We start from the raw sequence: 16,224 nt of genomic DNA on the forward strand, positions 1-16,224 counted from the left end.
GAACATGATGGGTTTTTAGGTCCCTTCCAATACAAACCATTTTGTGATAATTAAGTGTTCTTAAAACATAAGTGTCCTAATTTAGCTTATAAAGCTGCAAATATTACTGGTCCTTAAAGTTCTGAATCACTTGGAAAGTTAAGGCTATGTAATATGATACCAAACTAGATTTGGAATTTTACTTAGATTTGCCAAATAAGATGTAATATGATATTTAAATTGTGCCAGACTTGAGCCTGTGCAAGACAGTTGGATGTGATGTGTAGAAACCATTATTTTACTGACTTCTTCCCTTAAGAGCTTTCTGAAGTACAAATGAAACTTAGAGACTTTAATATAATTTGGGATATGGCAGAGGTCTGAACTGAAGAGAGAATAAAAGATCTAAAACATATGGTGTATTACCAAAGTAAAAGCAGGTGAAAACAGTTAAAAATGAAGCAATTTCATAAGCTTTAAAAATAGTTTGTGTTAAAGGCAGGTGGTTATAGACAATAAAAGTGAGCCATCAGTATATTGGTACATATACTGATACATGATACTTCTGGATGCAGAATTCATAAATCACAGAACACAACAGTAAATGTATTTGGACTTGAATTCATAAGAGATGCTTGAGGTCTGAAATAAATGTATGAAATAAGGATTCTTTCAACTTTTCCTAACATTAACCATTTGCCTGAACCAGGAATCCTGTAGTGATTTACTTGAGTGTTCATCAAGCACCAGAGTGACTATTTAAAATGGCTAAAGATGAGCTAAAGATATTAAATTAAATGAGATCCTGATGGCTGATGAGTACTTGTTTAGGGTCAGCTGGAAAAAGTAGGACAATGAAGAGTTTTTAGTGGTTATAGTAGAATACTTAGCACAATTTATTTGAGTTGTAAAAATGGTCTAATGCTTAAAACACCACAAGTAGTCTAATCATTGCTGTAGCTTTGAAACAGGCCTCTGGTTTTCCAGAATCAATATCTGTGGGCAACTTTAAAAGATCTCTTTTTCTGTAGACAGTTTTCTGGTTTTTTAAATACATCAGTATTAGTGAGCAGTTTTGGTTGAAGACACTATATTAGCAAATTGTTGCCTATGCTCTTACCAAAGCCAGGGGTTTTAAAAGTCAGTAAGAGAAGGGTTGCAACCCTTTCTTTTGTTGAGGAGTCAATAATATTCCTTGTAAGGAAAAAAACCCACCAGAATATATTATGGATATGAACTGCAGACATCACACCTCAAACTGTAAATATGAAAATGAAAAATCCTTGCAAGAGGCTTTTTCTCTATCTGCGCCTGAAATTTCTTGGTTTTACTTTCAGCAGCACATGAGCACAGTCTTCTTTGTTACATCTTGAATCATGGAAAAGACTTAAATTAACAATGGAAAGTGACTTAAAGCACCTTCCTACCCCTAGAAAGGATGAAGTTTATTTAGAGGAAACTTATGACAACGGAGTGTACAGGGTGGTTTGAACTTGCCTTAGAGGCGATACATTAGGCATCTTTGTGCCTGTAGCTTTATGATTACAAGATGATCTTTTGTCTGGATGAACAGCAACATGGAGCAATGGCTTGTGGCCTCATGGGGTGGGCTGCAGCCTCTGGATCAGATTCCTGCAGGGATCCCATAATTACAGAGGCAACTTTTAGCAGAAATGCCTTTAGACCCCTAGACAAGCACAACTGGCAAAAGTGTTCATCTGAAATCATGTCTGCTGCTCCTGTACTGCCACCAGACCATGAATGTGTTTAGACATATTCAGGAATCCTCCTTGAACTGAAAATTGGAATTTGCCCTGGTTTGACACTCAGATTTCTGTTCTGTTCTGCACAAGCTGTTTGTATGTGCATGAGTCAGCTGGAGTGAAAATGCTGACAACCAGCCAGCATTGGTTTTTCATATTGACTGGAAACACATATACTGGGTTTCTCTTTCTTAATAGAAAGACTTTTAAACCGGAGTAGATGATTTAGTATCCTGTCTAGTCTTTGTAACCTTGATGTGATTTACTGTAATGAGATTATACTTTGCTTTTAAGTTTGTTAGAGTTACATGTGTTTCTTATGTCTGCAGAGCATTCTACTTGATTAAATACCATGGTAGAATAAAGTCTAATTTGACTAAGCAAAATCTCAGACTAAGCCTGAGAGTCCTGTTGATGGTGTAGTTGGGTACCTTTAAACTTGATACCTATCAGAATTATATTTTTATGCAAATATTCAAACTAACTATTTAAAAACTTAGCATTTGTGAAGTGTTGTGAGGTCCTTGAACTCAAAACTTAATTCCATTGTTGATGGTAATGTGCTGGTTTTGTAGTTTCAGTGTGGATTACAGGTAGATGTTCAGCCCTGTTTTTTATTTAAAAGTCTGACTTGATGTTCCACCGTCAGGGTAACTGTGAACCAAGCACGTAACCTCTGCCTTGCTTTTTCTTTTTCACAACTCTATTGAGCCTTGACCTGCTCACACTTGTTTCCTTACTCACTGCATATCAGCAGATCCTCCGTAGGTTTAAATATTTGCATATTAGGTGACTTTGATAGAAAAACAAGTTTTAAAGCGGAAGAGTTCTTTTTCCACTAGCTGATGTCTGCTTAGGAAGTGTGGCATGAATTAAATGGGAATGGATCGAAATAAAGCAGTGTATACTGACTTGCTGAAATTAAGATTGCAGGTAGAGAGGAGGGGCTTACTCTTAGGAACCCTCCAAGCAGGAGAGATGGGAGGGAGGTCAAGTGGGCAAGGATGAGAGAGGTAAGGTTAGGGCATATGAATTGTCATCTCTATTTTAAGGTCCGCTAAAATGAAGTTATTCAGAGATGATTAAAAGTGTCTTTTATCTGCTTCTGTTATTTTGGGTTTATTTTATTTAAATTTTTTTTTTTGGGTCATCTGTGAGAAATGACAATCAAAACCATTTCTTGTGGGGCTGGGAATGCTTGGGTCTTGAACATAATAGTGTTGGTTCACCAGGGGAGAAACTGTTCAGTCATTGTGGCATCACCATAGAAAAACACAGGTTTTGTCCAAAGTGATATGCCATGGAAGGGGATATGAACTATGTGCTTAAAAATGTCCTGCATGTGTTTTGTGGTTAATTGCAGATATGCATTATGATGCAGCTGGATAACACTGGTCATCTGACTTATATCCCAGTGAACCCTATAACAGAACATGACTCAAAAAAAACTAGTAAAAACTTAGTGTTTGTCACAGTCCTATAGGATTAAATAAGCAAAACGTGAGACTCCCAAAACAAATGTAAGCTTTTAAGATTAAGAATCTTCTTTGTGTTATCTTAGACCTCAAATCACTTATTGACCATCTGGTTCAAATCAGTCTGGTGTGCAGTTTGGATCACTCTTATCCAGAGTTCTCCACCTTCTGAATTCAGAGTGGGACTTGTTTAATTTCAGCATCTTTGGCACAATTCTCTTAGATCCTAAAGCCACCTTTACGCATGCCTGCTGGCTGATTATTCCCTTAATCACTCCTAGTTCTTGTTGCTTTTCCCCAGTATAGGCTCCTACCACTCCTACCTTTCCTGACATGTCTTGAAAGCAGTGGGAATACCAGATACAGAAACAACTCCAAATGGAGTAAACCTGTTACAAGTTACCAACCATGGTGGATTTTTTCTTGCATCAGGTTAATTTTCTCTAAACCAGGATCTTCTTTGCAAATCCCTATTAAAACTACTATTGCTGAATTGCCTCTTTATATACAGAAATAGATCATCTTCTGTAAACTCAGGGTGTGTTAGCACTGTATTTTAAGAAGTCTACATGCTATTGAAATATCATATTCCATAGCTGTATGTAAATGACAACATATTTTTGCAAAGGCACATGTTGATTCTCACTGAGCAGAAGCTGTTTTGTTCACAATTCCTGACTGTTCACATGGCAGATGCGTGGTTTCCTGGAGTGTGTAAGTACTACTCTGAGGAGAAGTACTCAACTTCTGAGCTCTGTTCTGGACTGAGAACAAATTTCCAACACTTAATAACTTCTCTCAGATAATATTTTCTGTTGATTATAGAAAGGGTACCTGTAGCTTGTTTTTTGATTATTTCCACCAAACATATCACACTCCTTCATATTTTTTCTCAAAATAAGTATCTGTGTTTTGCTTTAAAGGAGCTTAGTAATTTTTTTTTCCCCAAATATATCAGCAAGAATGGAAAGAAGGAAGGTGCATTTTGGAGTAGAATAGGTAAGTGGAAGCCATTTTGAATTTTATTATGCATTTTGTGATTATAAAAACATGAAAATAGTGTTTTTCAAAAGTATTTAGTATAACTAAATCCTTACACAGCAGACTCAGCTTTTTGCAGCATGCCAAAGGGAAAGATTAAGCTTACAGTCAATGCTTTTCTGTGGCGTGGGCAAGAAGAATTTCACACAGGGAGGCAGCAGTTCAAGTTGAGTTCAGTTATACTCACTGAAGCACTATATAAAATGTCTGTGTTCCTCTCCCTTGAGTTTATTGCTTGTGATGAGGCTTAATGGGCAAGCAAGATAAAACACCAAGAGAGAGGCATAAAACCTAGTAATATTTTTCTCTTGAGTCATAAATGTGTATATGCAGAGATATCCACTGGCAGTTTTCAAGACTTTCATTTGAGTGATTTTGTTGTGAAAGCTGACCTGAGGAAGTACTTGGTTTAAAGCCTTTCAAGATTAATTAGTGGAAGTTAGAGGATAGAAATCTGAATACTGGCAAAGAAGCAGGGTCAATGTGATAAGCAGAAAAGTCTGATTTTCCCTTTTGAAAGAATCTCTGTGTGGGAGATGTCAGTGAGCACCATGAACCAGTTTTTAGCCCCTTTCTATAATGCATAGATCAAAGAGCTCTGTGTCTAATAATAGAATTCATGGTTCCTGTTACCAGTGACTTCATGAAATGCTGCCTTTTAGGGAAACATGGTTTGTGTTCCTAATAGTGCTTTTATTGTAAAAAATTGATTAGTTTTAGATTGTTAATTGTAAATTATGCTTTAAATCTAACCCCTGCTCTATTTGGGTAGTGTAATTGGAGATATTGAAATGAATTCCTCTTACTTTATATTTTACACTTAGAATACTGTGTTGCAGAATTTTTGTAGCATTTGGGAAAGTTTCATTTTCTTGCATGGGGAACTAGTTTGATTTCTATTGATTGCTGTTGATTGCTATTAAGCAAGGTTAGCTATCTATATAGTATTCACAGAGATTATGTTCCTTGGTTTAAAGAGACCTAGCAAGTTTGAAAGTAGCAGAAAACCTGAAGCTGACATCTCAATATTTGATGTGCTGTGATCGTGACTTGTTAACCTTTAGCTTTAGTGACACTATATAATTACTAAAATTACTAATATGCTCTAGTATGGGGCTGATGGATGATAAAATTCACTTTGCCTAATCACCTCTCCAGAATGTGTGTTGTTTCTAGTAGATATTGTTCTCCTGTATTTGGTGTCTTATATTTGAGAGAGACCTTAGTTTCTGCTGTAGGTTGGGGCTTATGTGGATAATTCATTCAGCGTCTTGATTAGGAGCTGTAGGACATGGTTTGTGAAAAGGCAAAAGCTTGATTCATGCTGTAGTACCCATAAAAATAAATTTTAGTTTGTACTAAGATTACTGAATTGACCATGATGACCTCATAACCTCTGGTGCTGAGGAGGAGTCAAAAGACAATCCTTAGAAGTACAGCATACAGCTGTTAAAGCTGTTTGAGGGCTGCTTCACTTAAACAGAGGTTCTTTAAGCAGACTATAAAACCATATTCTTTAATGCAGAAACTGTCAAAGAGTTCCAATATTTAAGGGACTAATGTTTCAGTTCTCTTGTCTCACTCAGCAGTGCCATGCTATGTTCTTACAAGCTATTTGCTACATCTGGGTATTTAAAATGGTGAGCAGTATTTATTACGTAGGAAAAATAAAGATCAGTAATAAAATGTTTGCAAGGGCTATAGTGACCTATGATGCTGTGACTCAAGCCTTTGGTGTGTATGTGAAGTTTGTTGAAAGAGGAATTACTTCTATTCTGAATGTTGTTCTGGTAAGTGAGCCTGCAAGTTTCTTCTCTGTGTAAAGGCCTTTGTGCTCTGTCAATCACATGTAATGATCAAAAGAAAACAACTTTTTTAAAAAATACTTCTGTTTGGAAATGAACTAACCAAGTGTGACTAGGTGAATGCAGAGGGATAACGTGGGATCTAGAATTGTGCTATGTGCTTCTGAAATTACACTTTGATTGGTGAGAGGGGTGTTGCAGCCCTGGGAGAATCATAAAGTGTCTTTTAAAAACCTGAAATACTTTAAAAAATTGAATTCTGTAGCTGAGTTTTGGCATCAGTTGTTAAATGCTGATTGACTGGAGTTGCAGAGGGTTCATAAATACATCCTCTGGAGGGGTTCCTGGGAGAAGTCAGCAAAGGAAGCTTTTTAAATTTTTACCTTCTCAGAAAAGGAATCTGGGGCTTTTTGAAGTTTACATAAGCTTCTGAATACTTTCACCTTAAATACTTTCCCCCCTCCCCTTTTTTTTCCCCATCAGATTTCCTTTATATGCAAAAGGAGGGGAGAAGCTTCAGTTTGAATATGGAGTTTATCTTCTCAACAAAAATATAGCACAGGTTGGTACACTTGAGATTATTTTTTATTATTATTTATATGTATTCTCTGCTTGGTGTCAGTATGATGTGAGTGTGCATGTGCTGTCCTGTGATACTGCTCTCTGTGGTGAAAACCTGTGAACTAAGAAAAACATCCTTGAAAACATATTTTCACTTATCTTCAGCTTTGTGCTTGAGATTTTCTTCTGTGGTGCTTAGAGAAGGCCTTGCCAGATAATAACAAAATCTTTTCCTTTTCAAATAGTATGTTCTATGAGTCTATAGACTTCACGCTGTTTTGAAAACTGTAAATATTCTCAGTCTTTTAATTCTGTCATACTTGAAGATCTATTTGTATAATTCTTGCTCATGTGTCTTTAATTTTGCTGTATTATTACTTCAACTAGTATTCTACCCTTATAAGAAAACGCAATACATGTAAAATATGAAGTATTGCAAATGTGTGACTTTTATTTAAAAAGTTATCTAATCAACCTTACTTCCTTGTTTTTGATGTATTTAAAAAAAACATCCTTTACTCTGAAAAGTGCAAGAGACTTTGCAGACTTGTATTTGAGATGGCAGTAATACCTGCATCTAACACATTTGGTATGGAATTCAGAGAATGTTCAGAAAGCTGGTCTTAAAGAGGCCTGGCTGTTTCAATTGGTATGTAGTCCTAGGACAGGGTCAGCTGTTTTTATGCTGTCCCTGGTGATGTTCTGTGAAGAAAAGCTTGTGATATAAGTACTGCTTAGTTCCAGTGCTTGACTGTCTTGGCCACTAGAGACAGCTAATTCCTGACATTGAGTGCAAACCTGTCTTACCTTTGTTTATATATTACAATAATCTGATCCATTTAAGTCTCTTCCTCTTTGCAAACTTTTATGCATTGAAAGAACACTTTTCAACACTTATCTTGTCTCAGATTCTCCATCTGAATCCACTTTTTTCTTGAAATGCAATGCCCAAAGCTGGATCCAGTGAGCTTTTTTCTTTCAAAACATTGAGTAGGATGGGAGAGATGCTTCCCAAGTCTTGTACTTTTATTTCCAGTTCATTGGGTTCTAATAGGTTTGTTCTCTTAAAAACCTAGCAGAGTAAATCTTACAATTCAGTGCAACCAACAGCCCCAGGTATCTTCTGCAACACAACAGTCCATTCTGAATTTGCACAGGTTATTATGTTTGTTGCAGTTCTGGAGACAGGCACACGACTGAACACACTGAGTTCAAGCGACAACAGCCAACGTTTATTGATGGACGCCCCCTTTTATAGGGGGTTCAAAATTCCCACACTTGAACACCTGAGTGGTCAAGGTCTCAACACCACCTAGCTCACTGGCCAACTAGAGGTCTGCATTCAGGATTGAATGGGATTGGCTGGGTTCCCCTGTTTGAGTTCGAATCCAACCTACCATTGTCTTCCCGGGGACTTGTTGACTTCTACTTCTTAACGAACTAGGCTGGCCGAGTTGGGTCTGTTATGGCCAGTCTTATCTGTGCAGCTTCAGACCAACTGCAGCTGTCACAGCAGGTGGTTTGGTTAATTCACATTTTACATGCTGTACCTTGAATGTATTCTTGAAGGTGAACTTTCTTGATCTTAATCATGTTTCTTCTTTGGTGGTATAACAGTAGAGGTTGAGAACTCAGTCTCAGCTTTATGCTGGCTGCATCTGAGCCTGTGCCCTATCCAGATTACCTAATTAAAATATTGGATAGAATTGGAGTTCTGTTATTCCAGGTGGAGTCCCATTTTGCCAGCACTTCAGTTGTAGTCATGAACCATTCCTTTTTACACCCAAAGAGTACTTTCTCTGTATTCACTTGTACTTCATCAATATCCCATTTCTCCAGCATGCTTTTGAGCATATTATAGCAGAAAATGCCAAGAGATTTAAATTCCAAGAGAAATATGACATTTCTGTTTCTAACCTGTTTGAAATTACATTAGTCTTAGAGTTTTATTCTTGAAAAATACAACCTTTTTATGCTTAATTTCTACTAGTCTTGTTTGTTTTTCCAGTTTTCTCTTTCACTTTTTTGCCATTCCTTATCCCAAATTGAAGTAAAGCTTCTGAATCTTTGTGTTGTTTGTTTTTTAAGCTTGGATTGCATTTACCATTTTCCAGACTTGTCCATGCTTAGTGTATTTTGGACAATAACCTCTGAAATTACTTAAAGGCTAAAATATCTTAAGACAAAGTTGAGTCCTGCTATCTTGGAAATTAGCTTAGCCAGGCTGTTAATGTAGTAGAGTGTACCTCCTTGTTGGTGGTATTAGTAATGGCAGCCAGCTGTTCACACTTGACCTCCAGAGGGAAGATTAGTGAGAAAAAGGGATTAGTCTTTCCCTCAAATGCTTTGATAGATCTCTCTCTTCATTACTATCAAATCGGTGCTTTCCTTAATCTCTGCTTAGTTGTTCATTCTGTAACTTGTGAGTCGTGGTGTTGTTTGCTTTGCCTTTCAGTCCTTCTTTGTCTTTACCTTATTCTGGAGTTTGCCATTCAGTTATGTGATGCAAGCAAGAAGCTGTGTTATTTTTTTTGTCAAAATGATGAATTCTTCATTAAGCCCAGGATGGTTGTCTTTCCTGTTTGTGTAGTTTGGGTTACTTGACACTTGTGCCTGTAGTATTTTTTAATAGAAATTGTCACCACTTCACTTGTTTTCCTGTTTAATCTCTTTGACTTGTCACCTCTAAGTTGTTACCACTTTTGGACCTACTGAAACCGCTCATTCTCATTTTCTTGTCCTGTTTTTGAAGGACTCTGGGTGGTTGAACACACGGTCACTCAAGGCAACCCATGTTGCCTTCCAATTCCTTGCAGTTGGTTTCTGAAATCACTGGCATATGTTAAACTTAAAAAAGTAGATGAAGGGTTTAAGTATGTATTAGTATAAAAGGAGTTTCCAGCTCTACTTGGGGTCATTGGTGCTGGTGCAAGCTAGTCAGTGGCCAGACTTCAAAGTGGTTAGTAGAACACTAGTAGTTCACATGTTAATGCTTGAGATTGTATGCTGTTGGATATAAAAACATAATAAAAGTAAATTGGATTTTCTGGGGGTGCTTCTACTACTGATTTCATCATGAAAGTGTTATGATGTCCACATAAACTGTTGCAGTCACCTTTGTTTTGATGTCCTTGGTCAAATATTGCTGCTTTATATAGTTCTGCCAAGTGGAAATTCCACTGTGAAAGCAGAGCAGGTAGATAATGTGCAGAAATGCATCACAAAACCTCTGTGCTCTGGGGCTGACTTGACCTAAAAAACAAGATTGTCTGAGTTCTTGTATGTTTCATGGGATGCTGAAACTGTTGAATTTACGTAGCTTTTAGCAGACCGTTTGGCTGCTTTCAGAGAAGTGTCCAGATATGCTTCATTCTTGTGAACGTGGGAAAAATTAACTTTGGACAGAGAATGAGCAGCTGCCTCTGTCTTATCTCCAGACCATCACCCAAAGGTGTTTACCTTAATTCAGAGAGCCAGTCCTCTTTGTCCGAATAAGTGTAAATCAGTTGCTTAATTCCCTCTGTGCTGTGGGAAGGTTGGAGGTCCCTGGGAAGAATAGTGGTGACTTCACTGGAACATGAAAACAAGAGCCTGGGTCTCTGTCACCTCACTTGAATCATTCATGCAAGTTTTGAACACTGTGACAAAGAACCCAGAAAAACTTGATCAACTTAAAGAAATATTTTTAAATTATTTGTATAAGCTTCCCTGGTTTCACAGATTTTTTTTTTCCTTTTACAATTACCTAGAATTCTGGTAGCAAGGAGAAATGTGAGTGTGGAAGAAGTGAGATGAGATTGATATTAAATAAAATTACTGACATAAAAACTCTTCTAGAGATAAAGGGGTACTGTTTTGTAAAGCAGCAGGATAATAACACTGGAAACCACATCTAGCACTCAGGAGAATTCAGCTGGAATTAGAAGCAGCCTAGTACTGGCTTGGTAGAGTTTCTTTTTTGGAGGAACTTGCTTTGCTGTTACATTCCAAAGTTGAAACAATGTGTGTTAATTCCAGTAGTTCATAATAACTTCCATCTGTATGTGAGCATGAATTGTTTCAATACCATGTTTTCTGTTTGTAAAATTACATCCCTCACAAAGTTCACAGAGGAGCTTTTTGAGTTGGATAACATTATCTAAGGCTGTAAATTTCCATTTAGAATTTCAGCTGTTTGACTCTCACTAGCATAGAAATGCAGGGTTTTTTTCAAAGATAAGTTAGTCACTTATGTCTAATAATACATACGAAAAAAAACCCTATAATTATCAAAGGTGAAGTACAATGGAGTTGCTAAGAATGGAAGTTAATTGCACAGCTCTCCAAAGCACTAGACAGTGGGAGAGTATTCAGCAAGTACTAGCCCCATAAACTCTGTAGCTCCTAAATTAGGATGTGTATGGAGTATCTGAGGCTTTAGTAGGAGAAAGACGTGAACTCTTGTCCTGGTATTCACAGCGAAGTAATTGAGATTACACCAGGAAAACCTCTTGTTATGGTGGATGAATATTAGGAAATCCCTGAAGCTTGGTGAGGTTTTTTGTGGGTAATAAGTGAACACAAAACAGGGTCAAAATGGCATCTCTCAGAGTTTTCTTTGTTCTGAACATACAATGTGGGTGGCACCCAGTTCTGCTGGGGCACAGACATGGACCTTGTGGAACTGAGCTCTCACAAGTGCTTGAGCAGTGGTCTTGCTGCTCTAGATTTTTTCATCTCAATAATTCAATTAATTTTTTTTAAAACTTTGAAGTAGGGGTTATTGAGAGTGCAGTGGCTTTGAGTTTTGAGACGCAGGCCTGTAAAAAGAAAGCATCTTTATTGCTGCTTTACTGGCTGATTTGCTGTCTCTTTCGTTCCCAGAGCCTTAATTGCTCCGGCCTGACTTCAGTGTAGGTTCTTTATTACATATGATGAGTTGATCTTAATTTAGTGACCATCCTCCCTGAGGTGAGTGAGTCCCTGGTGAGCACACACAGTGTTACTGTGGGAGAATAACTTGCCCAAAATTGTACACCCAGAAAGTTGAGGGTGGTGAGGCCCTGGCACAGGTTGCTCAGAGAAGCTGTGGCTGCCTGATCCCTGGAGGTGGCCAAGGCCAGGTTGGATGAGGCTTGGAGCAGCCTGGTCTAGTGGAAGGTGTCCCTGCCCATGGCAGGGGGTTGGAATGAGAGGAGCTTTAAGGTCCTTTCCAACCCAAACAATTCTGTGATTCTATATTAAATTATTTCTGTTCTGTATTGGTCATTATGTCTAATGCATGCATTTATGATGTGTAGCCATTGAGGAGAGCATGTCCATCTTGTTCATCAAAGTTCCAGTTTCTTTAGGTAGTCAAGAGGTTGTCTCTTGCATGATACTTGATAGGCATTATTCCTTGTCCAGTTCCCAGATTGCTTGTAGAGGACATAATTTCAATAGAGCTGTAAAGCTGGTTTCTTTAGGTACCAGTAAGAAGGGAGTTTACTGCAGCTATTTTCTTGCACAGGGCAGTCAAGTTATTTACACTCTTAAGTGTCAAATTATTTGCTATTTCAGTCAGCCACTGAAGGACATCAAATTAATTTGCCTCTTAATCGTCTGGATTTCTTATTCTAAGTCTTATCTCAGCTTTACCACAGAACCAGATGGCATCTGTATGACTGTTGTGAGACCCCTTTTATTCTTTTGCTGTGACCTTGGTCAGTATCTCCACCTGGTTTTATTTGACATGGCCTCAGGAGTGGTGGAGGTCTGTCCTTGTCTAAATTAATGGCTCTTGAAAAGTAGACTTGTAAAACCAGGTGTCAAATTATTTGGATCATTTTAAAACTTCTTGTTTTCCTACAGCCAACCCAAGGAGTGAATGTGTCTAGTCTTACCTCAGTTCATAGAATCATACAACAGTTTGAGTTGGAAGGTAACTTGAAAACCATCTTCTTCATGGGCAGGGACACCTTCCCTAGACCAGCACCCTCCTTACACCACCCCTAGACCAGGTTGCTCAAAGGACTGTCCAACCTGGCCTTGAACACTTCCAGGGATGGGGCAACCCCAGCTTCTCTGGGCAACCTGTGCCAGGGCCTCACCACCTTCTGAGTAAAGAATTTATTTCTAGTATCTAATCTAAGTCTACCCTCTTTTAATTTAAATCTCTTCCCCTTTTCCTATGCCTGTCTGCCCATGTAAAAAGTTCATAGTTGGTGTTCGTTAGCAGAGTCTCTGCATATAGTGTCAGAGCATCACTTCCAAGTTTAGTGAAACCTGTGGAATTTGTTATACCGTATGAAATAAGGTTATTTTTTCTACCGTTCAGCCTGAATGCCATGCTTAGAATTGTTTCACAGGGAAGGCTTCTTTTCTGATTTGTTTTGTCAGACCATTATTGTGTTGTGTTAGACTGATACTCCTATTCACATTGGAATCACTTGCTCAGCCCTAGCCAAAGAATAGTCCCGCTTTCATCTGACAGTCATTAGCAATACATGAACTTTGCTGTTTGATATGAAAATAAAAAAAATCGCTCTCTTGTCAGCTCCCCCAAGGTTCTTTTTCTCATCAATAAAGTACAGATCCAGGGAAGTAACTTATGTCTAGCTCTCCTCTTGTGTGTCCACGGCCACTGTGTCCACATGGTGGCAGGTGGCATTTATGTGCTTTGTGTAATCTGCTTGAGAAGCTGAGCAGCCAATGCTGCTTTCCTGGGAATGCTGCTTTGTGGGCGAGTTGCTTGTCTAATGCACAAACTAACATTCATGGAACCATAGAAGAAAACCAAAATATTTGTTATATTGTAGGTGTAGTTAAAGTGCCATCTTCCTAATACTTGCATGGAATTAAATTTGAATGCTTATGTATTAGTGTCATATGTAAGAGGCTGAACTGAAACTCAGCTGTTAAATATGAAATGAGGCAAGAGGTTCAGTTTCTGGTTCAAACATGAGAGAAAATCAGCTCTATAATAGAAACTAAAAGCTTTTCCATGGCAAGTTGAACAGCAGAAATGTTAGGCCTAGAAATATGTTTTGGCAATAAATACTAAGGAGCAGAAGTCTTTAAAAGAGTTCTGTGCGTAGTGGTGTATATGCAGTGGTTATGGCCCTTTGAGTGTAGGATACTGTGACTTGCACACTACATCTTTTATGAGGCCCCTAAACTAAGATCATAAAACATACAGTTCAGAAAGAATGCATCGTTTGAATCCAAGGCAAATTTAGCTACATATGGAAAAGTGTTTTTGAAAGAGCATAGGTTGAAGCCACAGTCTAGTCCTTGTCTTGTGAAGTGCCAGGTTTTCATTTCAATATTAAGAGGAAGGGACTGCACCTGAAACACCTTCTCCAGCTGTGTAGAGCCAAAAGCTCTTAGGAGAGTTTTCATTCCTGAAACTTTCCTTAGGTAACAGTGAGCTGATACTTGACCAGATCATTTAGAATTGGGGAATTTATATATGTTTTTTGCAAACTTTTTGGAAAGGCTTTCTTTTTTCCTTTCCTATCGCCTATGCCAAGAAAAAATAGGTTGAAATGAGACTGGATTAGTTGTAACTGAAGTCCTGGCTTTCATTCAGCTGAAAGCCTGCCTATCCTTGTCTGTAGGCAAAGGTCAATATTAACTTGCTCTGTGAAGAAAGCAGATCTTGGGTGTTCAGCCCATACATATCTCGGCACCTGCCACCTAAGGCCAGGCAGTGCTGGAGGCTCCTGCAGCTGTGGTGGGATAACCAGTGTGGTTGGGTGACTGGAGGGATGAAGCACTGCTCATATATGGACAGGCTGGAAGAGCTTGGGTTTTTCAGCCTGGATTAGAGACAGCTTTAGGAAGACATCAGAGCCCCTTCTAGTGCCTGAAGGGGTCCAAGACAGCTGAAGAGGGACTTTGGAGAAGAGCCTGGAATTACAGGACAAGGGAGAATGTCTTCCCACTGCCAGAGGGCATGGTTGGATGGGATATCGGGCAGAAATTTTTAGCTGTGAGAGTGGTGAGGCCCTCGCACAGCTTGCCCAGAGAAGCTGTGGCTGCCCCACCCCTGAAGTGTTCGAGGCCACGCTGGATAGGTCTTGGAGCAGTCTGGTCTAGGGGAAGGTATCTAGGCCCATGGCGGGGGAGGGGTGAGGGGGGGTGGGTAGGACTGGATGAGCTTAAAAGTCCTAACCCAAACTATTCTGGGTTTCTATGAATAGGAGAGGTGGCATCACCAGCTGTGCTTAGAGTCAGTCCTCCAAAATAGTTTTGTGGACCAGCCTTGCAGGCATGTTCTGTGTGCTACATAGCTTTTGTATTGTGTAGCTGTCATCATCTCTGTGCATTAGCTCTTCAGACTAAAAAGTTTCCTAAAAATGAGTATGTTTTTAAAATAGAACCAAAATTGAGTAATCGAAAGGCAAATGGATTCCTGATATAGTTAATCTGACATAAACACATGTTGTCTGCCAGCTTCAGCTGCTTTGTAGTATATATAAGTTCAATGTTACAAAATTGAAAGAGATAGGGAGGTGGGAAATCTGTTATCAAGCCCTGGCACAATGTATCAGTGTAGGAAAAAGGGGCAGTGTATAGTTTTTCTTAACGAGTTGGGTGTGTGCACTGAAGGCAAAGCTGAACATTCAAATAGAAAGTGTTCACATCTGGAATTCCAGGTACTGCTTGGTAAGCCTGTTTCTTCCTTTGGAGCCTTCTCTTTTTCTGCCATGTGGCCCATTTCTTAATGGGTAAGAGATATTATGGTAAAATGGACCTAATTTCTTAACACTTCGCTTGCTTTAATGCATAAAAATTCTTCTTATCTCGTATTTGCAAGCAAGTGACAAGCTGTGACTTGCCACTGGGGGTTAGATTTTTTTTTTCCCCGAGCTTCTGTTATTTTCACATTTCCCCCACATTCTTTGTTCATCTGTTGTATAGTTTAATATGTATGTTTTGTCCTCCTTGGGTCAGGGTTCGTCTTATACTTCTGTGCTCAAGATCTGGCACATCAGGGCACAAAACCTATTTTGAAAGCCTTTGGTATGTCAGCTACTTAATCATCCATAAATGTCTTTCAGGTTTTTTATATACTGGGGTTGAAGTTTAGAGCAAGTTGTTCCCCAGCAAATGGAATAAAATGGTCTGATATGTATGGACTCATTCACTTTTTGGTCAGTCCAGAATGTTTGGAAATCCAGAGCTTTAAAGTATTTTGTTTTTCAAGAGACTGGAAATACTAAAGGGGTTATTTCATTTCTCTTTGCTGGCCTTGTGTGTAATTCATTTGAATATTTGTGAAGTTAATATTGTGTAATTAGGAACAAACAAAGCTCTGCTTCAATTTAGCACATATAAGTTGATGTTTTCAGGAAGACCAGTGCTGAACTGTCCTTGGTTTGATGCTCTCTGACCTCTGCTTTTAAGTTTGAAATATCATCCATCATATGGGAAACCATTTCCTGTGTTGGTGTGTCTTACTGCCAAGTGGAGTTCACTAAATGCTGGTGTTATCCTGATAGGAAGCAAGTCTTTCATAGGTTAAACTGTTCATTCTGTACTCCTCAAATGAGAGGGCTTCTCATTTGATTCACAATCTAATCTCTTTTTAGAAGTCAGTCTCTTTTGTTCACTGACAGTAACGTAATAGATACCTGG

General features: G+C 38.6%; 1 protein-coding gene across 4 annotated transcripts in view; it reads left to right on the forward strand.

Moving 5' to 3' along the window:
* UVRAG (UV radiation resistance associated) overlaps positions 1-16,224 on the forward strand; it is a 102,065-nt gene that overhangs the window by 50,261 nt on the left and 35,580 nt on the right. For 3 of the 4 annotated variants that reach the window (XM_053934476.1, XM_053934477.1, XM_053934479.1), the window contains one exon: positions 6,547-6,625. The exons of the other annotated variant lie outside the window; for it this stretch is intronic. In XM_053934476.1, coding sequence (XP_053790451.1) covers positions 6,547-6,625 — 79 coding nt within the window. The remainder of the gene's footprint in view (positions 1-6,546; positions 6,626-16,224) is intronic. 4 annotated transcript variants of the gene reach the window in all.

Source organism: Vidua chalybeata, chromosome 2 (assembly GCF_026979565.1).
Source record: "Vidua chalybeata isolate OUT-0048 chromosome 2, bVidCha1 merged haplotype, whole genome shotgun sequence".
NCBI classification, from domain to species: domain Eukaryota; kingdom Metazoa; phylum Chordata; class Aves; order Passeriformes; family Viduidae; genus Vidua; species Vidua chalybeata.